The following is a 23,958-nucleotide window of genomic DNA, read 5'->3' as shown; positions in this document are numbered from 1 at the left end:
TATGGTCTTCCCAGTTGCAATATATGGCAGTGAAAGTTGGACCGTAAGAAAGGCTGAGCACCAAAGAATCGAGGCCTTTGAACTCTGGTGCTGGAGAAGACTCCTGCGAGTCCCTTGGACTGCAAGGCGATCAAACCGGTCGGTCCTAGAGGAGATCCACCCTGACTGCTCTTTAGAAGGCCAGATCCTGAAGCTGAAACTCAAATCCTTTGGCCACCTAATGAGAAGGAAGGACTCACTGGAGAAGAGCCTAATGCTGGGAAAGATTGAGGGCAAGAGAAGAAGAAGGAGATGACAGAGAATGAGGTGGCTGGATGGAGTCACTGAAGCAGTAGGCGTGAGCCTAACTGGACTCCAGAAGATGGTAGAGGACAGGAAGGCTTGGAGGAACGTTGTCCATGGGGTCACGTTGGGTCGGATACAACTTCACAGCTAACAACAACAACAAAGAGTTGGTTACATTCTACCCTGCTCTACCACATTTCTTTTTAATGGCAGTAGAACTTGTACCCCTTTGTTCTTCTTCTTGCATGATGTTCTGGGGGGAAGAAGTCAGAACCAGATTTTGATGTCAACTTAGACCAAGGCACTGAATCGTCTTCCCAAGGAATATCAGGAACAATTACTTGGGTATCTGCTTCTCTTAGGACATTGTCTGATCATCTGCTTTTGGGGGAATCTTCATATTTTTGCAGGAGGGTGCTTCCTTCCAGGATCACTGATGTTCTCCTTGCAGAATCGAGGAGTTGGAAGGAGCCCATGAGGCCATCCAGACCACCTCCAGCTCCATGCAGGAATCCAAATTCTAGCATCTCACACCTTGTACACAGCCAGGGCCTTATCAGGATGCTGTGGCCTTCCTCTTTTGTCTTAAACACCTGTGTAAATGGCTGAACAGAGTTGCAATAGGAGTCTGTAGAATTATTTGGGAGGTGGGGGAATGGGTAGAAATGGGCAATCTTGGCCATAATTTGAAGCACAGTTAGTCCCTTTTTCAGTCAGCATCATCCTGCATTTACATTACTTGCATGTTACGTTATCCAAGTCTTTCGTTTTATTTTACCTGCATGTTGTATTTTATATTATCCAATTTTCCTGGAAAGAATAGAATAATAGAATAAGAATAGGAATAGGAATAGGAATAGGAATAGAGTAGAGTAGAGTAGAGTAGAGTAGAGTAGAGTAGAGTAGAATAGAACAACAGAACAGAACAGAACAGAATTAATTAGAATTAGGAACAGAACAGAACAGAACAGAACAGAATAGAATAGAATAGAATAGAATAGAATAGAATAGAATAATAGAATAGAATAGAATAGAATAGAATAGAATAGAATAGAATAGAATAGAATTGAATAGAATAGAATTGAATTGAATTGAATAGAATAGAATTTGGAAGGGACCTTGGAGGTCATCTAGTCCAACCCCCTCCTCAGGCAGGAAGCCCTATACCATTTCAGACAAATGAGTGACCGGTCTCTTCAAAACTTCCAGTGTTGGAGGTTTAAATAAAACTAATCTTTGATTAATTGGCCAAGCTGCAAACTGCAGGGAGAGAATCAATCTGTTCTCCAAAGCACCTGAGGGCAAGACAAGAAGCAACGGATGGAAACTAATCCAGGAGAGAAGCAACCTGGCACTAAGGAGAAATTTCCTAACCGTTAGAACAATCAACCAGTGGAACAACCTGCCTCCAGAAGTTGTGAATGCTCCAACGTTGGATGTTTTTAAGAAGAGACTGGGCAACCGTTTCTCTGAAACGGTATTGGGCTTCTTGCCTGAGCAGGGGGGGTTGGACTAGAAGATCTCCAAGGTCCCTTCCAACTCTTGTCGTTCTGCTCCGTTCTGCTTTCAACCAGCGTGTGACAATTGACCAGCAAAAAACCCATCCGTTTGAGTGTCTGCCTGTTTTTTGCTGGGAAGCAAGGAACAAGATGCGCCTTTGCACACTCTGAGCATGTGCAACAAGTTCGTAATGCACACCCCACAGCAGTGACACAAGCCAAGCATACAATAAAGGGGAAGTGAGGTCACTGCAGATGGGCTTTACTGGAAAAACCTCTGCCTTGAGGGAATGGTCCATAAATTGCTTTTTATTTTTCCAGGATCAGAATGGAGAGAGCCACCACTTAGGAGACCTCGGAATAACCGGGAAAGATTCCTTGCCTCTCTCTGGTAGATCCCATAAGTACCGGCAAAACCCGTCACTCTTGGAGGGCTACGGTGAATCTCCTCTGGAAGCCAGTGACGTCCAAGTCCAGTTATCCCAGCTGGTAAGAAGGAAAGCGAATAAATATTTCCCCGGTGCCCATGAGTGCTTTATTTTCATTTCTTGTCTATTCTCAGTCAGTCCAGGTCATGGCTGGCCCAAAGGTGCTTTTTTTCACGAGGCAGCTTGACTTCCTTCTTTCTCCGTTGAAAACCTTTCGCTTCTCCTCCCCGTAGCTTCTTCAGTTCTGACTGAATGGCGGAGAATGGAAGGATTTATATTCCTTGCAGTCATCTGGCCATTAGCACTCTTTCTGAGAGTTGTTGAGGCCACTTGGAGGCTTATCTGTATCCTCAGGGTCACCTGAGGTTTACCTGTATCCTCAGGGTCACCTGAGGGGTGCAAATGGGCGCGGATCCTCCTTGGAACTGCGGAAAGGACCGTGTTGTAGACTGGAGATAGACAATGTTGTATCCTCCCCTCCTCTGTTGAGAGAGGGCCATTCAGTTTTGACCTAGATGGCCTCTTTGACCCCTCTTTCAAACCAGCGGTCCTCTCCGTCCAAAATGTGGACTTTGCTGCCTTCGAAAGAGCGGCCTTTTGTCTTTTAAATGCAGTTGATGAACGGCTGACTCTTGTCCTGATGGGTTTGTTCTCCTATGTTGTGCCACGCATTTACGACGAAGTGGTTGTTTTGTTTCCCCAATGTACAGATCTGCACGTGGCTCCCTGCATTGTACTGCATATACCACGTTGCTCAGTTTGTGTCTGGGTGTTTTATCCTTGGGGTGGATTTTCAGATGTTCTTCTGATGGCCTACATAGGTATCTCCAAATTACGACCAGTTGCTAAACTATAGTTCAGATTGACGGCCTCCCAAAAGTCAGTGGCAATCTAAATTTGAACTTACTATAGCCCACCCCTATGATCACATGATCACAATCCGGGCACTTGTCAACTTGCTCACACTTATGACCAGTTGTAGCATCCTGGGGGGCATCATATGATCATACTTTGCAACTTTTATGCAAAAAGAAAGGCATTGGTTAAGCTGGATTTCTATATACAATCACATGACTCTACTTACACCTGCGGTGACTCACAACCAGGATAAAAATGGTTGTTAAATGGGTCAGGTCATGTGATTTGATTTACAACTACAACGACTTACAGTGGAAAAATCTAATCCATATTGGGGTCATAAACCAAGGACCACTGTATTTTCTCATTCATTTAGAACAGGGGTGTCAAACTCAATTTCATTGAGGGCCGCATCAGCATTGTGGTTGCCCTCAAGGGGCCGGGTGGGTATGGCCAGGGTGGGCGTGGCCTACTGGGTGTGCGTGGCTAGAGTGCGTATGGCCTACTGGGTGGGCATGGCCAGCTCTACATCATTGGTATCAAGGGTGCCAATGGGGGCCCGGGCAGGAGTGGGACAGATCTGCGGGTCTCTGGCAGAAGGAGGGTCTCTGGGCCAGGGCCAAGGCAGTGGGGGCCGTTCCCTCACTGTTTCCAGGATGGCTTCGCGGGCCGCATGAAACCACTTCGCAGGCCGGATCCGGCCCCCGGGCCTTGTTTTTGACATGTCTGATTTAGAAGGACCTTGAATTTGCATACACCACGATGAAACAATAAGGTTTATCTGTTAACACCATGCATTAAAAAGAAGGCCCTTTTGAAACATATATATATATATGCAAAAATCTAGGATCCCCATCCCATTGTCCTTCCATGGGAGCACCCAGGGCTTTTTTTCTCATAGAACGCTCAGAACGGAGTTCCGGCACCTTTTTTGGATGGAACCTTATAGGGTAGGCAAGGCAGGTTGTATGACATGTGTGAGTTCCGCCACCTTTTTCTTTTACAAAAAAAGCACTGGGAGCACCAATCGAAGAGCAAAAGAGCATTTTATAGAAGAGAAAGTTTGAAAGTTTTTTTCCCAGGTTTTGGAGCACGCGAAAAAGCGGGAAGTGTTTTCAAATTGCATCTTTGCATTTCAAAACTCATGTTCCGTGCAGATTTTTTTTCAAAAAAAAATCTTTATTTAGGAATACAGTTACTGCAGTATTTTTCTGGCATGTAGGCTAAAACAGGTTTGCACTAATTAAAACTTGTATGGGGGAATTAACACAATGCTAAAACGACATGAACTTTTAAGAAGCAGTGTGTACATTTCAACAGATCAGTTCTATATTTGTGCCTGAGTGAAAGGCGTTTTCATTTGAGCACAGTTGAGAAAGCCTCAAAAACTAGTAGAGGCTGAATAAAGGAACACACAATAAACACAAATATGCACGAATAACAATAAATAAAACTATGTGAACAGACTGTTCTCAGATGCAGGGGAAAGAGAATAAATTCTCCAGTCAAAAATGCAAATTTGCCCTAATCACCAAATTCACCTTTTCTGAGCAGAAGCCTTTTGATTTTTCTTTTATTTTTTTTAGCATGCAGGAAGCACAGATGTTTAATTCCTAATGCATTTACGTTGATGATAACCCGGTTGTCAGCCACAGCCTCCAAGCCAAGCCCATTTATAGGCACTGGATGAAGGGGACAACCAGATGCAAGTTGGCTGATAAATTCCAGACCTGCACAGCTTGATCTGTTTGGATTCTGGGCCATTTTTCATGTCCTGTTAGCATTAAACTGCCATTAAGATCGGGAGCCTTGCTTTGCCGAAGAACAAAAACATAGTAAAACCTTGTAGGGAGCAAAATGATCAGGGCTGATTGTTTTGTTTTTTTTTGAAGCTCAGTTGGTCTGCTGGGCATCGGAGACATTGAGGATGACAAGTTTGCTTCATTAATTAAACAGAAGTGAACACAGTGATTCTCCTTGGGTTAAATAATTGTCCTAGTCACCGTAAGGTAAAGACTTGGTTCTACCAAACTAGGTCCAGCAAAGAAAGAAGTCCATATCCTGGGTGGAAAGCCTAAATAGCAACGAGGGGTCCTTGTTGCTCTCTGAGCTTGGTTGTCTCCTTGCAGACATTTCATTACCCAAATGAGATAACATCAGTGTTGCGATGCACAGATGATGCTACCTAGTTTGGACAATGAAACATCCGCAATGAAACGAGCTCAGAGTACTAAGGACGCCTCATTTCAAACTAGTTTGGACTACTGTAATGCTCTCTACATGGGGCTGCCCTTGAAGACCACTCGGAGGCTTCAGCTGGTGCAGAATGCAGCCGCGCGAGTTGTGTTGGGAGTCTCCCGATACTCCCATGTTACACCTTTGCTCCGCAAGCTGCATTGGCTGCCGGTTGCCCTCCGGGTGAGATTCAAGGTGCTGGTAACTACCTACAAAGCCCTACATGGCATGGGTCCGGATTACCTACAGCAGCACCTGCGGCCGGCGTCAACTTCCCTCTGTCCAGTGCGCTCCCACAGAGAGGGCCTCCTCAGGGTGCCTCCGATCAGAGAATGTCGACTGGTGGCCCCCTGGGGGAGGGCGTTCTCTGTGGGCGCGCCAGACCTGTGGAACCGCTTGCCGGTTGAGCTCCGGATGGCCCCCGACCTTCGCTCCTTCCGGCGGGATCTGAAAACCTATTTATTTGAGCAATCCGGCCTGGTCTGATGGGTTTGGGGTTGGGCTTTTAATATGGCTTTTAACTTTTAACTTTTGTATACATCGGGCATAAATTATTAAATTGTTTTTTAACTTTTGTACTTTGTTTTTTAATATTTATTGCCCTGTACACCGCCCTGAGTCCTTCGGGAGAAGGGCGGTATAAAAATTTAATAAATATAAATATAATATAGTCAAGGAGAGAAGCAACCTAGAACTAAGAAGAAACTTCCTGACAGAACAATTAACCAGTGGAACAACCTGCCTCCAGAAGCTGTCAGTGCTCCAACACTGGAAGTTTTTAAGAAGAGACTGGACAGTCACTTGTCTGAAATGGGATAGGGTTTCCTGCCTTAGCAGGGGGTTGGACTAGATGACCTCCAAGGTCCCTTCCATCTTCTTCTTCTTCTTCTTCTTCTTCTTCTTCTTCTTCTTCTTCTTCTTCTTCTTCTTCTTCTTCTTCTTCTTCTTCTTCTTCTTCTTCTTCTTATTATTATTATTATTATTATTATTATTATTATTATTATTATTATTATTATTATTATTACCCTATTTTCCTCAGTTGATCAATAGCTGTGCTTTGTCTCCTAAAGAGGTGACTAACAGGTGAGATGCTACCTATCTTAAATATTTGCTGTTCCGTGAATTGGTGCTTTTCATTCCCAATCAGAAAGGAAAAGATTAAGACAAATCTTGGGAACAATCTTCTGATGGTACAAGGGGTTTTGGCAGGATACCTTCCTGGAAAATGGGGATAATCCAGGGGTAGGCAACCTTGGCTTGTGGACTTCAACTCCCAGAATTCCTGAGCCACCTTGGCTCTTTTATGACACGGGGACTTCAACTCCCAGAATTCCTGAGACACCTTGGCTCTTTTATGACTCGTGGACTTCAACTCCCAGAATTCTTGGGCCACCTTGGCTCTTTTATGACTCATGGACTTCAACTCCCAGAATTCCTGGGCCACCTTGGCTCTTTTATGACTCGTGGACTTCAACTCCCAGAATTCCTGGGCCACCTTGGCTCTTTTATGACTCGTGGACTTCAACTCCCAGAATTCCTGGGCCACCTTGGCTCTTTTATGACTCGTGGACTTCAACTCCCAGAATTCTTGAGCCAGCATAGACTGTGGCAAAAGCAAGCAAGGGTGGCACCAATAGTAACAGGTGCCTTGGGAGCAATCCCAAATCAACTGGAGTACCACAGGCTGGAATAAGAATGGCTGTGGGACTTGGGTTTGGCCAGTCTAAGAAAAAGAAGAAATAGGGGAGACATGGTAGCAGCATTCCAGTATTTGAGGGGCTGCCACAAAGAAGAGGGGTGGGCAGGTTGTTCAACAAGGCACCAGAGGGAAGGATGAAAAACAATGGATGGAAACTGACCAAAGAGAGAAGCAACCTGGAATTAAGGAGAACGTTCCTAACAGTGAGAACAATTAACCAGGAGAACAGCTTGCCACCAGAAATCGTGGGCGCTCCATTGCTGGAGGTTTTTAAGAAGAGACTGGACATTCAGCTGTCTGTGATGGTATAGGTTCTCCTGCTTGAGCAGGGGGATGGACTAGAAGACCTCCAAGGTCCCTTCTATTCTATTCTATTCCATTCCATTCCATTCCATTCCATTCCATTCCATTCCATTCCATCCCATTCCATTCCATTCTTATTTCTTATTTCTTATTTCTTATTTCTTATTTCTTATTTCTTATTCTATTCTATTCTATTCTATTCTATTCTATTCTATTCTATTCTATTCTATTCTTATTTCTCTATTCTATTTATTCCATTCCATTCCATTCCATTCCATTCCATTCTTATTTCTTATTCTATTCTATTCTGTTCTGTTCTGTTCTGTTCTGTTCTGTTCTATTCTATTCTATTCTACTCTACTCTACTCTACTCTACTCTATTCTTATTTCTTATTTCTTTCTATTCTATTCTATTCTTATTTCTCTATTCTATTCTATTCCATTCCATTCCATTCCATTCCATTCCATTCCATTCCATTCCATTCCATTCCATTCCATTCTTATTTTCTATTCTATTCTATTCTATTCTATTCTATTCTATTCTATTCTATTCTATTCTATTCTATTCTATTCTATTCTATTCTATTCTATTCTATTCTATTCTATTCTATTCTACTCTACTCTACTCTACTCTACTCTACTCAATTCTATTCTTATTTCTTTCTATTCTATTCTATTCTATTCTATTTTTGGATGGAACCTTGTAGGGTAGGCAAGGTGGGTTGTATGACGTGTGTGTGTTCCGGCACCTTTTTCTTTTACAAAAAAAGCACTGAATATAACTAAAAGTAATAGGATCGCAACTTAACTTTTCTAAAAAAAAATACAAGAGATTACCTGGGCTGGTTGGACTAGATCCATATTTTGTTCAAAAGAGATTTCTGGGAGTTGAAATCCGTCAATTTTAATGTTATGAAGTTCAAAAAAAAAGTGGATTTATTTCTATGGCGTCTTCCACGTCTGGGATTCATATGATTCATTGTATGCTGGATTTTTAAGAAACCTGTGGCTATTTTGAACAGCCAGGAAGAATCTTTGGCTGGGGTTAATTGGAGGGTAAACATAACATACATAAATATAAGCTCCTCTTGCTTATGTTTAATTCCTGGGTTTGAAAAATGCACGTTATAAAACTATTTTTTCCATTCACCCATTTTAGGGTGGATGGTAAAAACAGCATCTATCCTTAGTTTTAGCAAAATGGGAAAGGATGGAAAAGAAAGAAATAGAGATGTCACTTCAGAAGAGCTGCAGTCCAGGCAATGAGGGGAAAATAATCAGTTTTATCTTAGAATATCTGAAGGACAACCCCCAGACCTCTTTTAGAGGTTTTACTAACCCCAGAGGCCATTATACCGTTTATTCAATTTTGCAATTATTTATACCAGTATGTAGCTAAAGCTTTTTATAGCTTAGACATTATTTGCGACATTTTAAGGAGATTGTGGGGGGGGGGTTGTTTAACTTTTCAACACTTACATCATCCCTATTAATTTTAGCAGTTGATGAAGTTTAAAACTGTTAAGCTGCAAAAATCTAAGCCTCCAGAAGCTTGAAACAGTTAGGTAAAAAAAAATGAAACCTAGCCAAAACAGAGGGGGAAAAAAATCTTCAGAAAATTAATACTGTGGCCTGAAAAACTCTTTAAAACCATCTGAAAGCACAACCCTTAAACATACTGAAAATAGAGCTTTGGGAAAAGAAAGGCCTTCAGCCGTGAGCCTGTTCAGAAAGTTATTGCATCACTCAGAGACCATTTCTGAGAAGTCATTTTTTCTGGGAACCAACCAATGCCACTAGAGTTGGTGACTTTTAAGAACTCCATTGTGTATGGCGCCATGTTGACGGTAGCCTGGTGAGTCTTTGGCAGTAGAGTAGAATAATAATAATAATAATAATAATAATAATAATAATAATAATAATAATAATAATAATAATAATAATAATAATAATAATAATAATAAGAAGAAGAAGAAGAAGAAGAAGAAGAAGTAGTAGTTGGAAGGGACCTTGGAGGTCATCTAGTCCAACCCCCTGCTAAGGCAGGAAACCCTATACCATTTCAGACAAATGGCTGTCCAGTCTCTTCTTAAAAACTTCCAGTGTTGGAGCATTCACCACTTCTGGAGGCAGGTGATTCCACTGGTTAATTGTTCTAACTGTCAGGAAGTTTCTCCTTAGTTCTAGGTTGCTTCTCTCCTTGATTAGTTTCCATCCATTGCTTCTTGTCCTGCTTTCAGGTGCTTTGGAGAATAGCTTGGCTCCCTCTTCTTTGTGGCGGCCCCTGAGATATTGGAACACTGCTATCATGTCACCCCTCACCCTTCATTAAACTAAAAAGGTAAAGGTAAAGGTTCCCCCGCACATGCGTGCTAGTCGTTTCCAACTCTAGGGGCCGGTGCTCATCTCCGTTTCATAGCCGAAGAGCCAGCGTTTGTCCGAGGACGTCTCCGTGGTCATGTGGCTGGCATGACTAGACGCCAAAGGCGCACGGAACGCTGTTACCTTTCCCACCATAGTGGTCCCTATTTTTCTACTTGCATTTTTACGTGCTTTCGAACTGCTAGGTGGGCAGAAGCTGGGACGAGTAACAGGCGCTCACTCTGTTACACGGCACTCGGGATTCGACCCGCCAAACTGCCGACCTTCTGATCGACAAGCTCAGCGTCCTAACCCACTGAGCCACCGCGTCCCTTGTTCATTAAACTACACATACCCAATTCCAGCAACCGTTCCCTATATGTTTTAGCCTCCAGTCCTCCAATCATCTTTGTTGCTCTTCTCTGTACTCTTTCTAGAGTCTCGACATCTTTTTTACATCGTGGTGACCAAAACTGGATGCAGTATTCCAGGTGTGGCCTTACCAAGGCCTTGTAAAGCGGTATTAGTACTTCACGTGATCTTGATTCTATCCCTCTGTTAATGCAGCCTAGCACTGTGTTGGCTTTTTTGGCAGCTGCAGCACACGGCTGGCTCATATTGAAGTTATTGTCCACTAGGACTCTGAGATCCCTCTCGGAGAGTAGAGTAGAGTAGAGTAGAATAGGAATAGGAATAGGAATAGGAATAGGAATAGGAATAGGAATAGGAATAGGAATAGGAATAGAATAGAATAGAATAGAATAGAATAGAATAGAATAGAATAGAAAATATGGAATGGAGAGTGGAGTGGAATAGAATGGAATGGAATGGAATTGGAATTGGAATTGGAATGGAATGGAATAGAATGGAACAGAACAGAGCTGGAAGCGACCTTGCAGGTCTTCTAGTCCAGCCCCCTGCTCAAGCAGGAGAACCTACACCATCTCAGACAGGTAAAATGTCTAGTCTCCAGTGATGGAGCGCCCTTGATTTCTAGGAGTAAGCTGTTCCACTGGTTAATTGTTGTCACTGTTGCTTCTCTCTTTGGTCAGTTTCCAACCATTGTTTCTCATCCTTCCCTCTGGTGCTTTGGAGAATAGTTTGATCCCACTCTGCCTTGTGGCAGCCCCTCAAATACTGGAACCCTGCTATCATGTCTCCCCTATTTCTTCTTTTCTTTAGACTGGCCAAACCCAAGTCCTGCAGCCGTTCTTCGTATGTTTTAGTCTCCAGGCCTTGGATCATCTTAGTAGCTTTTCTCTGAATTTTTTTTCTAATCTCTCAGCATCTTTTTTCTGATATGGTGACCATATAGTGTAAAGATATAGTGGGTAAAATAAATTACAGCTAGTCCTTGACTTGACAACTGAAAACAGAATCTCTGTCACTCAGCTAGCTATGAGATCACTGAGTAGTGCCTGATTTTAGGAACTTTTTTTGTGCTGTGGTCACTGAGCAAATATGTCTTCCCTCACCGACTTTGCTTGTTGGAAGCCCTCTGGATGTGACCCCCTCAGGATGCTGCAACCATCATGCCAAGTGCTCGAATTTTGATCACGGTCATAAGTGCAAGGACCGGTCATAATCCACTTTCTTCAGCACCATTGAAAGTGGTGGTAGGTGGAATGAATTCTAGTTGTGAAATTAAATGGGGGGCTCCGGAGGTGATCTTCCTCGGAAGAATTTAAGTAGAATTTAATATATCTTGCCTACGATTACACAGCAGACAAAACAGCAACACGACTCTTTTATTCAACCTACGACCATTTGTTTAATGATGGTCTGAACTTTCAGCGATTGGGACGGGACCCGGAGTGACATTCTTGCCATCCGCTTGAGCGGGTCAGTTGAGGTACTTGAGAGAGTCTTGTTGCTGAAGTTCATCCCAAGTCTGTGGAACCTCCATGGTTAGAGAGAGTATATCTTTGAAACAGTGGGGGAACACCTCTTAAAGCTCTGGTTGGCCCTGGCTGGGTGCCTTGCATTGGTCAGAGTGGGAACTGGCTTGGATCCAGCAGAGTTTTGTAGGATTCACACCATCGTTAAACCTGGGTTATCAAACCCATTGTTATGTGGATGTTGCCTGCAGCACCCTTCAAAACAAGCCATACTATGGCTTCAGGTGAAAGGCCTCAGTTTGCTGAAGTGCAAATGAAGCCATATGAGCCAGTTATGGTGCCAGCTCCAATCTTAGTAAGAGTTGGCCATCTGAAATGGTATAGGATTTCCTACCTGAGCAGGGGGGTTGGACTAGAACAGAGGTCTCCAACCTTTGGGGCACTGTTTCCGTGGAGAGAGTTTTTTCCAGGGACTGGAGGGTGTGTGGTTTTGTGTGCTGCCTGCATCCCGCAGATGGGGCTTTGCTTGTTTGTGCGGACTGGTTGCTGGCATGCCGTGGCCCGGTATTGGTCCACGGACCAGGGGTACTGGTCTAGTCCAGGAGCCCTGGACTAGAATACCTACAAGGTCCCTTCCAACTATTCTACTCTACTCTACTCTACTCTACTCTACTCTACTCTACTCTACTCTTCTATTCCTTAATTCTATTCTATTCTATTCTATTCTATTCTATTCTATTCTATTCTATTCTATTCTATTCTATTCTATTCCTTATTTCTATTCTGTTCTGTTCTGTTCTAGTCTATTCCTTTATTCTATTCTATTCTATTCAACTCGTGGAAGAACTCTAGTCTGTTTCTTGTTTAGTTTTATGGACAAACCAAGATTCTTGGTTTCCTGAAGCAAAAGCCCCAAAGCCTAGAAAAGAAGTCATTTCAGATTCTGGCTTGTAGAAGAACAAGCTAAATGGGACGTTCCTAATATGCACTCCAAACTAAGTAAACCACAGATTGTTTTCCTTTTTTTTAACTAATCCTATTTTGACAAAAGGAATCAAGCAAGAAACCAGCTTGAATGATCTGGCGATCAAGTCTTTGGAATCCTGGCTATAAACCTGTGAATAGATACAATATTTTCCTTAGTTACAGACATTCCTTCCTTGCTGTGAAACCACCAAGATGCTTTTCCTAGCTCTTCAAAATGGACACTCTTAAAAAGGCAACTTGCTGGAACAGAGAATAATAAATGCAGGTTGCCTTCAGTCCATAAATCCCACAGTATTTTATTTTCTCTAAGAGTCTGGAAATTCTCATTTGTCTGAGATGTGTTTTGGGGGCACTGGTTTGCATTTTGTGTGTCATTTCTAATATTTCCTCCCTCCCCTGCTTAAAAATTATGTTGGTGCAATCAGATTTTTTCTTCTTCTTAAAAGTCTAAAAACAGCATTCACTTGATATTTTTCAGCACACCTCCTTTGCAAATTTTTGAAGCATGCTTTCTGGCAGTCTTAGAAACGTGTCTTGTGGTCTATGGTAGGATGAGAAATCAAGGTTTTTTTTAAAAAAAATCCTTCAACAGAAGTAGATACTGAGAACAGTATTCCTCTTCTGACAGCCACTTACTGGTCCAAATCTTTGTCAGAGTTTGCAAAACAAGAAATACCCTCATCACTAAACAAAATGAGGAAAGATAATCACCAATATTTTTGCAAGGCCTTTGTACCTTGGACCAGATGGCTTGAGATTTTGATGATGTGGAGCAGGGACAGGGCACCTTTTTTGGATGGAATCTTGTAGGGTAGGCAAGGCAGGTTGTATGACATGTGTGAGTTCCGGCACCTTTTTCTTTTACAAAAAAAGCACTGAGAAGGGATCTTCAAACTTGGCCCTTTTATGACATGTGGACTTCAACTCCCAGAATTCCTGGCTGAGGAATTCTGGGAGTTGAAGTCCACAAGTCATAAAAGGGCCAAGTTTGAAGACCCATGATGTGGAGGATCTCTTGCTGGAATCATGCAAAGTTTCAGGAATTGGTCTCCCCACTCGCCCAGCACCTATTTCTCATCTTTTCTCATCTACCCTACTATCTTCTCCTGTTCATTTCTTAGGATTTATCAGTTCTTGTTTTTAATTTATGATTAATGATTGTAACTATGATTTATGACCTATGACCTATTACTTGCGGTTTATGTGTACACGGTAAGCTTATGTACTGGAGACAAATTCCTTGTGTGTCTGATCACACTTGGCCAATGCAGAATATATTTTCTCTTCTCTTCTCTTCTCTTCTCTTCTCTTCTCTTCTCTTCTCTTCTCTTCTCTTCTCTTCTCTTCTCTTCTCTTCTCTTCTCTTCTCTTCTCTCCTCTCCTCTCCTCTCCTCTCCTCTCCTCTCCTCTCCTCTCCTCTCAACTAGATCATATCTAAACAGCTGTTGGCTGCATCTACAAGTTGTAAACATAGGGTCCTGTTCGCCTTGATTCATGAACTTTTTTCTGTCACTTAATGTGTTGAACGTACAAACTATTGGGCTTAATTTGTTATGCAATGCCAGGGAAATGGGTTAATTGAGAAACCAGGCTATTGCGTGCTCTGGGAACATAGCCTGTTTTGCTTTATGATTTTAGACCATAGTTTGACCCATTCTGGGTTCTCCTTCCTATCTGGATGGCATTTTGTCCTATAAAGTTGTAAACTTTGCAGGGGTTGGGACAAAGGAATGCTTTGATTTAGTGCCACAGAGAAAGAGAGAGAGAGAGAGAGAGAGAGAAACAGAGAAAGGGAGAGAGGGAGGGAGAAAAAGCAAGAGAGAGAGAGAGAAAGAAAGAGAGACAGAGAAAGGGAGGATGAGAGAGAGGGAGGGAGAGAGAAAGGGAGAGACAGAAAAAGAGAGAGAAAGGGAGGGAGGGAGGGAGAGAAAGAGAGAGGGAGAGAGAGAAAAGGAGAGAGAAAAAGCAAGAGAGAGAAAGGGAGAGAGAAAAAGCGAGAGAGAGAGACAGAGAAAGGGAGGGAGGGAGAGAGAAAAAGGGAGAGAGAAAAAGCAAGAGAGAGAAAAAGCGCGCGCGAGAGAGAGAGAGAGAGAAAGGGAGGGAGGGAGGGAGAGAGAGAGAGAGAAAGAGAGAGAGAGAAAGGGAGGGAGGGAGAGGGAGGGAGGGAGGGAGAGAGAAAAAGGGAGAGAGAAAAAGCAAGAGAGAGAGAAAAAGCGCGCGCGAGAGAGAAAGAGAGACAGAGAAAGGGAGGGAGGGAGGGATAGAGAGAGAGATTGCATCTGTAACTGAATCTCCTGAGATGCCAAACATTTATTTTCCATAACATAGGAAGCTCCCCCATCACGGAAAACTCAGGGGCCATTGCTCTTTAGGTGAGCCATGTCCAACTGCCCACCTGAATGAAGAAGATAGCTGTTGACTTTTTCTTTAAAAAGAAAAGTTTCAACAAAAGTTGGAAGTCCACAAGTCATAAAAGGGCCAAGTTTGAAGAGCCCTGCTTGTGGACTTCAACTCCCAGAGTTCCTCAGAACTGTTCCTTTTGCCAGCCGACTGCTTGGCCTGGGTCATCACAGTTTACTGGGTTTACTCCTGGGTTATCTCATGCAGCCTGCTCTGACACTTTGATCTTCTCCCTTAAATCAGTCATCATTCCCTCCTCCCTCAGCTGCCTCTGTCCTGTGTGCAGGCAGTCCTTGACTTACAACCACTCATTTAACAACTGTCAAAAGTTACACCCCTCCTTGAAAATGACTTACAGACGCTCCTGGCACTTACGAAGCATCGCAGCATCCCCAGGGCTCTGTGATCGACATCTGGATGCTGGGAAACCAGGCTGTCTTTACGACGGTTGTCGCGCCACCATTTGCAAGCTTTCCAAGTGGCTTCCAATCAATAGCCGTGTGATTCACTTAATGACCCTGTGGTTTGCTTAACTACTGAACTGACACGTTGTAAAATTGAGCGCGATGCGCTTAATACGGGTGGTCCTTGTCTCACAGCCACAACTGAGCCCAGAATTTCTGTTCCTGACCGAGACATTTGCTGAACGAGCTTTGTCCTCGCTTGACGACCTTCCTTGCCACAGTTGTAAAGTGAACCCCTGCGGCTGTTAGCTTAGTCACACGGTTGTTAAGTGAATCTGGATTCCCCCACTGACTTCGCTTGTCAAAAGACCGCGAAAGGGGATCACGGGACGCCCCCCCCCCCGGATGTGTCAAGTGTCATAAATATGAGCCAGTTGCCACGGGCGAATGCTGTAACGTACGTCATTTTTTTTAACGATGTAACTTTGAACGGTCACTCAATGAACTGTTGTAAGTCGAGGACAGCCTGGAACTGTTTCTGGGCATGCTGGTTTCGCAGAGGCAAGAGACCAAAGTCACGCTTTCTCCAAGCTCAGTTTCACAAAAGCCAGGTTTTGCAAGGTGACACCTCACCGGGAGCTACGTGCCGCCTGAACTCCTTCATCCTCCAGCGTTGCAGAACATGACCTGTTCTGGAAATTCCTCCCCGGCCTGTTATTTCCTTTTAAATTTAGATTTCTTCTTTCGCCACCTTGGAGAACGTCTCCTCGACCCAATGGGCAGGCAGTGGATTATTAAGGACTAAATTTAGAGGCCTGGTCTCATTCGGCTGAGTCTTTCTGCTGATAGAAGAGTCTCTCGGGTCATTTGAAAAACATTTAATTCCTGCCTTTACAGTCACTTGACAAGGTGATTCTTTGTCAAAGAAAGGAAGAAATGTAGGTGACGATCTTTCCTCCTTGGGGCTGGGGGGAGCGAAATGCAGACGGTTTGACACATGATTAAAGACATTTCCTTAGGGAGGGGAGCTGAGAGATGGAAGGGGCTGACATTTTGAGGTGTCCCTTGATGCTTGGAAACCACCGCATGAACCATTGGACACTGCTGCCTTCCCAAGACCTGAATCCTCTTGACCGGGAATAAATCTTTTTTCCTGAGGTTTCTGGCTATTTCCTTTCCATCAAAGGTACAAATCTGATATGTTAAGACAGTGTTTCTCAACTCTGGTAGCTTTAAGATGAATGTCACGGTTCTGACAGATGAAACCCTTCAAAAGAATGTCCAGGCGTTGTTTAACTTAAAGAATCTTTTATTCAGATAACACAGTATCGGCACTACATAGTTGAACCCCAAAACTAAAACTCCCCTGCCCTGGATACAAAGTAACAAAGTACAATTCCCACCTCCAATAAAGAATCATAAATCACATTCCCCAATTAACTTGAAGCGTGCGGGCTTTCTCCCCAGCTCTCCAGCCGAAAACGCTATCAGCTCTGGGCCCAATGTCTTTGGGTTCCCACGGCAGAGTTATTATTGTTATGGCTAGCTGGACTCTTATCCCGATCCCCACTCCCAGCACCAACTAATTCTAAAAAGAAAATGGCTGCGTTTTCATCTGCTGTCAAAGCAAGGACATCCGATGTTAGCAGCATCGACACTGTGTGGACTTCAACTCCCAGAATTCCCCTGCCATTGTTTTGTGAAAAAAAAATAACGCCAGGAGCACAGATTGAGTTGTGTGCTTCCACGTTCCCTGAATAAAACTTGTCAGCCTCGCCTCTCAGAATCAAGTAAAACATGAAGTGGTCTTTTCATTGGAAAGTAAAGAGCTAGATGGGTAGATTGACTTATTGGGTGCAATTAAGTTATTTCTGACTCTTGCCAACCTCACAGATAAGTTTTTATCTACGATGATCTTCCCCAACCTGGTCTTTCATGTCTTCCAATGGCCCACCCATTCCCAAGTAATTAAATTATCCACCTTGCTGTTGGTTGTTGTCGTCTTCTCTTTCTTCCCATTGAATAATTGACTGATTAGGTGTTATTGAGTCTTGGCAATCACATAGATAGGCTATCTCCATGATGATCCGTCCCCAGCCTGGTCCTTCAGATCTTTCAGTGGTGTCCCCATTGCCACTGTAACTGTCCACCCACCTTGTTGCTGGTCATTCTCTTCTCTGTCCTTCCACTTTTTCCCATCATTAGAGCCTTCTCCAGACTTGCTGAAGTAGAATAATTTGAGACTAGTCACTTGTCGACGTGTTCCATGATCTAAATCAGGGGTCTCCAACCTTGAGAACTTGAAAGACTTGTGCACTTCAGCTCCTCAGCCACCATAGCTTGGAGGTTGGAGATCCCTGATCTAAATATTTCTTTTCTTGACCATCCACGGCAATCTCAGGAGTCTTCTCCAACACCAACGTTCAAAAGCATAGATACTCTTCCTGTCCTACTTCTTCAAAATCCTGGGAAACCTAACCTGTGTAAGAATCCCTATTAACAATATTCATTTCAATCAATCAATCAATCAGAATAGAACTTGAAGGGACCTTGGAGGTCTTCCAGTCCAGGCCCCTGCTCAAGCAGGAGTCCCTATATCATTTCAGACAAGTGGCTGTCCAGTCTCTTCTTAAAAACCTCCAGTGATGGAGCCCCAATGATTTCAGGTGGCAAGCTGTTCCACTGGTTAATTGTCCTCACTGTTAGGAAGTTTCTCCTTAATTCCAGGTTGCTTCTCTCCTTTTTCCCAAGCTCATGTCTACTTCACGGCAAAGATGGTGTTAATTAGGGCTGTCCATCAAATCAGAAAAGCTCTTTGGATGTTCTGTTGGTGCCAAAGGGGGAGAAGAGAGGGAGAGGGTGTCGATTCAGGTTACAAAGACGACTGTGTCATGTTGCACTTCATTTTTTTATCAGTCGTGTAAAAGTAATGAGCCTAGTTCATTACTTTTGTGTTCCCATAGCAGGTGAAAAGGGAAAAGGGTACAGGTAGTCCTCAAGTTATGACGGATCCTTTAGTGACTATTGAAGTTAGAGCAACCGCCCCCTCCCTAAAGTCCTGCAACCAGATTCACATTACTGCATTTTACATTCCCCCCTCCCCCTGGAAACCAGTGTTTACCATCACGTTGGCTTAAGCACCACCGTGAAAACAGGTCCATATCGCATGAAGAGCCACCATCACAACTTAAGGCTGTAATTGCCAGGCTCAATTACGATCCGAAATCAAAGGAGTATTCCTTCATTAGCTCTGTATTTTGGAAAAAATAGTTGGTGGAAATAACCAATAGCTGGCTGGTGCAGCTGAGCCAACTGGAAACTTTCCAGTGCACAACAGGTTTTCAGCGGTGCCCCCCAAAAATATATTTATTGTGCTTTGGTCCCGACGTTTTTGTATCGTCAGAATTCAGGCAGTTATGGATTGATTACATCCAGAATAAATATGGGACTAAAAAGTTTCATTTAGCATTTGAATAAGTATTGACGTGATATTTATATTGCTTGTAGTCATTTTACAAGAGTTAAAGTGCGATAGACTTAATAACGCATTGTTGTTAGCATATGGTAGATTATGATTGTTTTTACTTCTATACCTTGTATTTAGCTCTGGGAAGTCGGGGAGGGGGGAAGGGGAGGGGGGGAGGGTTGGGTTGAGTTGGGAAGGGGTGGGGTGGGGTGGGTTGGGAGGGGTTGGTTTGTTAAAGATAAAATGTATTGAAAAACTTTTCAATTTAAAAAAAAAAGAATTCAGGCAGTTGACGGGCACTCTCTTTCACTAGATATTTTACACTGTGTGCTGGAGAGAGACAGATGCAGGGTATAATTTTGAGGGGGAATATCAAATGCGGTGGCCCAGGACGTGGATCTGGGGTGGTGGAAAAGAGGTTTCGTCCACATTTGCACCTGTGAGACTGGCTATCGAGAGAAGCCGGGTTTGTGTGTGGCTGCCCGGTGAGCTTCTGTTGTGCTACTTCCTCGGTGGAAACATTGGAGAAAAAACAATCAACAAATCCGTTGATAAAATATTTGAAAAGCAATCATTTTAATAGTATTTTTATTATTATAAAAGCACAATCTTGTGTGGGATCTCTGAAGCTTAGCCGAGAAGGGAAGAGGGATTTAGGATGCAGGAAAGGAGAGTGAATCAGGATCCTGTTTTTGCCAGCAGCCACCTCTTCCCTGCCTGCCTTCTCTCAAGGCGTCACTATTTTTAATTCTTCTCAAGGTAATCAGGTCTAATTTTAAAAGATTGCCTCTCTGCCTTGATGAAGGGCCTCGGCCTCTTAGGCACGGCAGCCTCCGTCTCCCCTCCTCCGAAGAATTTGTCAGTCTTAGGGTCAGGGACAGGGAGGAGAGAAAAGAGGAGAGGAGACAGAGGAGAGAGGAGAGGGGAGAAGAGGAGAAAAATGAGGAAGAGGGGAGGGGAGGAGAGGAATGATAGAAGAGGAGAGAGGAAGAGAGAAGAATGGTGGAAGAGGGGAGGGGAGAGAGGGGAAGAGAGGAGAGAGGAAGAGAGGAGAAGAATGGTGGAAGAGGGGAGGGGAGGAGAGAGGGGAAGAGAGGAATGAGGGAAGAGAGGAGAAGAATGGTGGAAGAGGGGAGAGGAGGAGAGGAGAAGAGAGGGGAGGGGAGGGGAGGAGAAAGGAAAGGAATGATGGAGGAGAGGGGAGGGGAGAGGAGAAGAATGATGGAAGAGGGGAAGAGAGGAGAGAGGAAGAGAGGAGAAGAATGGTGGAAGAGGGGAGGGGAGGAGAGAGGGGAAGAGAGGAATGATGGAAGAGAGGAGAAGAATGGTAGAAGAGGGGAGAGGAGGAGAGGAGAAGAGAGGGGAGGGGAGGAGAAAGGAAAGGAATGATGGAGGAGAGGGGAGAGGAGAGGAGAGGAGAGGAGAGGAGAGGAGAGGAGAGGAGAGGAGAGGAGAGGAGAGGAGAGGAGAGAAGAATGATGGAAAAGGGGAAGAGAGGAGAGGGGAAGAGAGGAATGGTGGAAGAGAGGAGAAGAATGGTAGAAGAGGGGAGAGGAGGAGAGGAGGGGAGGGGAGGAGAAAGGAAAGGAATGATGGAGGAGAGGGGAGGGGAAGAGGAATGAGGGGAGAGGGGAGGGGAGGAGAGAGAAAAGGATGGAGGGGAGGGGAGGGGAGGAGAGGCCAAATTAGCCTTACCCTGTTTAACGAGGAGAGTGATTCAAGAGCACTTACCCAAGGAGGTCAAATGAAGGCTGTGTATTAAGTGTCCAGTTATGTGCAAATAAATAGCAAGCACAGAGTTTTCTAGGAAGGTCCCCTGGGATTTTCAGAGAAACTCTGAATTTGGTCTTCTCGTGCCGAGCGAATTCCTCCATCACCTTAAAAGCCAGAGCCGCTGAGTTTGGGCTTAATGACATGCGAAGCGAGAATTTGCCAGAAGCGGGGTTACACCTACTCCTCAAGTTACAACAGTTCATTTAATGACTGTTCGAAGATACGACGTCGCTGGCAAAAAATAAATGGGATTGTTTTTCACACTTGCGACCGCTGCAGCATCCCTGCATTCGCGTGATCAAAATCCAGAACACTTGGCAACCGACTCGCATTTACGACGGCTGCAAGCATCCCGGGGTCATGCGATCCCCTTTTGCGACTTCCCCTGGCAAGCAAAATATCTGGGGAAGCCCGGTTCCCTTTCACTAACTGTGGTGATTCACTTAATAACGGAGGCAAGAGAAGTGTCAAAATGGGAGGGGGCAAAACTCCCTTAACGAATGTCCCACTTAGCAACAGATTATTCCGGCCTCAATTGCCCTCGTTAAGTCCAGGACTTACTGTATTTCTTTGGGCACCCCGCTGGTTACGCCAAACCCACGAATTGAGGATGGTGCGTGTGTTGTGTGTACCCAGCCAAACGCGGTTGGGCTGTTTTTCCAGGAAGTTGTTATTCAGCAGACCGTGATTCAAACCAACCCTGGCTTCCTGCTGTGGGCGAAACCCAGGCTCTATCCTGGCTCTGCTCAGTGTTGGGGTTAAATCTGCAAGAGATTGCTCCTGGGGCGGGGGGGAAACCCTCTTTTTGACGGCCAGTGTCCCTTTCTTTTGGACTCCTGAAAGAAAGCCAGGCGTCTCTCAGCAGTGGGTGTGCAATTGAAGGCTTGCCTTGGCCTAATTGAAGGAATTGTAGTTCTTCAGATTCCAGTCAAATAGCTGAGCTGGGATAGGAGGGGGGGGGGGTTGAGGCTCCACCCGTCTTGCACTTCTTCCTTCGGGCCCTTCATTGACTGTGTTTCGTTCTGCTAAGCTTGGCACCACCAGCATAGCTGGCGGGGGCCTCTGTAACCGCCCACGTCATCCTGCAGGAGGTAAGACCTCTGGGCTGGTTGAAGGAGAACATGGCTACCTAGCAAGACACCCGTGCCCATTTTCCTTGGCTTCAAAGCCCCCCTGCAGCTTGACTCATCTGCCGGCTGGGCCAAAACGGGGAGCGGAGTTTCTCCAAATGGAGAGCGGCGATCTTGGCTCCAGGGATTGGAGATTCTCGATCCTCCAGGTCACAGTTGTCCCAAAGGTGCTTTTTCAGGACTTCCTTGTTTTTCCTTTGAAGACGTTTCGCTTCTCCTCCCAGAACCGTGGTGGCGAACCTATGGCACGGGGGCCACAGGGCGGCACACAGAGCCCTCTCTGTGGGCACACACGCCATCGGCCCAGTCTTAGGCCTTCAGCTGGGTTTTATAAAACCTTTTCGCTTTAGGCCTCTGCTGCCATGTGCAAAAAAAAAGGTTCAATCAATCAATCAATCGATGTCAACTTCACGCAGGGAAAAAAAAGATCTCGCAAAGTTGGAATTGATTGATTGAACTTTTTAGTCCCACCCAGTCTGCCGTTACCACTGCAGCCACGCCCACCCAAAGGGCCACACCCACCCAATGGGCCACACCCACCTGGCACTCGATGATACATGTGGGTTTTGGGGTTGCAGTTTTGGCACTCGGTCCCTAAAAGGTTCGCCATCACTGTCCCAGAAGCTTCTTCAGGTCTGACTGGATGGTGGGGGAAACGGAAGGATTTATACTCCTCGCAGACAGCTGGACGTTTGCCTCCTTTTTCGAGAGTCGTTGAGGCCCCTCGGAGCTTGTAAATCCTTCCCTCCTCCACCATCCAGTCGGAGCTGAAGAAGCCTCTGGAAGGAGAAGCGAAACGTCTTCAAAGAAACATCTCTGGGATTGCTCCGGTGACGTTTTGTCTTGTGAGAAGGACACGCAACCAGAACTCTGCCACCTGGGATCAACACCCTACTTGCCTTTGAATATTGGCAAAAGCTAGCCTTGGATTCAGACCAGATCCCCTTTTGTCTTCCTCCCTCCAAGATCAACTCTGGCCGTGGAATGGAGCTTTGTGCTTCCCCCCCCCCCCAAGTGGCATTTCTCAGCCTTGGCCATTTTCCAGAGGTGTGGACGTCCAACCCCAAGAAATCCCCAGCCAGCTAGGAAGGGACAAGTAGATCCCATTTGGAATCTTTGAGGCTTAGCCAAGAAGAAAAGAGGAATGTATCTTGGGCCAGCAAGGCTGGCTGGGGAATTCTGGGAGTGATAGTAGTGTTCCAGTATTTGAGGGGCTGCCACAAATACTGTTCTCCAAAGCCCCAGAGGGCAGGAGAAGAAACAACGGTTGGAAACTGACCAAAGAGAGAAGCAACCTGGAATTAAGGAGAAACTTCCTGACGGGGAGGACAATTAACCGGTGGAACAGCTTGCCACCAGAAATCATGGGTGCTCCATCACAGGAGGTTTTTAAGAAGAGGCTAGATAGTCACTTGTCTGAGATGGTATAGATTTTTCTGCTTGAGCAGAGGGCTGGACTAGAAGACCTCCAAGGTCCCTTCCAGCTCCTATTCTGTTCTGGTTCTATTCTATTCTATTCTATTCTATTCTATTCTATTCTATTCTATTCTATTCTATTCTATTCTATTCTATTCTATTCTATTCTATTCTATTCTATTCAGAGCCTTGGTGGCGCAGTGGGCTAATGCCTCCTTAAGTAACACCAGCTGCCTGCAATTAGTGCAGGTTCGAGTCCCACCAGGCTCAAGGTTGACTCAGCCTTCCATCCTTCAGAGGTAGGTAAAATGAGGACCCAGATTGTTGGGGGCAATTAAGCTGACTTTGTAATAATGCCGCTTGGGGTGTGTGTGTGTGAAAGCCCTAATAAGCAGGCATATACATAGAATGAAGGCTACTGCTAAGCTTGTAAGCCGCCCTGAGTCTTCGGAGAAGGGCGGGATATAAATGGAATTAAAATAAAAAATAAAAATAAAATAAAATATTCTATTCTATTCTATTGATAAAATTGTTCCCACTGTCACAGGGAGTTTATCCTTAATTCTAGATTGGATCTCTGTTGATCTTCCACCCATTACTTCTTGTCCAGAAGAGAATACAATATAACAAGAGTTGGAAGGGACCTTGGAGGTCTTCCAGTCCAACCCCCTGCTCAAGCAGGAGATCCTACCTAGACCATTTTTTAAAAAATTCCATTTATATCCCGCCCTTCTCCGAAGACTCAGTGTGGCTTACAAGCTTAGCAGTAGCCTTCATTCTATGTATATGCCTGCTTATTAGGGCTTTCACACACACACCCCAAGTGGCATTATTACAAAGTCAGCTTAATTGCCCCCAACAATCTGGGTCCTCATT

At 44.7% G+C, this 23,958-nt stretch overlaps 1 protein-coding gene across 1 annotated transcript in view; it reads left to right on the top strand.

Moving 5' to 3' along the window:
* GPSM1 (G protein signaling modulator 1) overlaps nt 1-23,958 on the top strand; it is a 107,326-nt gene that overhangs the window by 65,786 nt on the left and 17,582 nt on the right. The window contains exon 11 of the mRNA XM_081339617.1: nt 2,106-2,273. Coding sequence (XP_081195743.1) covers nt 2,106-2,273 — 168 coding nt within the window. The remainder of the gene's footprint in view (nt 1-2,105; nt 2,274-23,958) is intronic.

The sequence above is a fragment of the Vipera berus genome (genome assembly GCF_964194415.1).
Source record: "Vipera berus genome assembly, chromosome: 15".
In the NCBI taxonomy this organism is placed as follows: Eukaryota; Metazoa; Chordata; class Lepidosauria; order Squamata; family Viperidae; genus Vipera; species Vipera berus.
The sequence above is the reverse complement of the archived record's forward strand: the minus strand, read 5'-3'. Positions and strand labels throughout refer to the sequence as shown.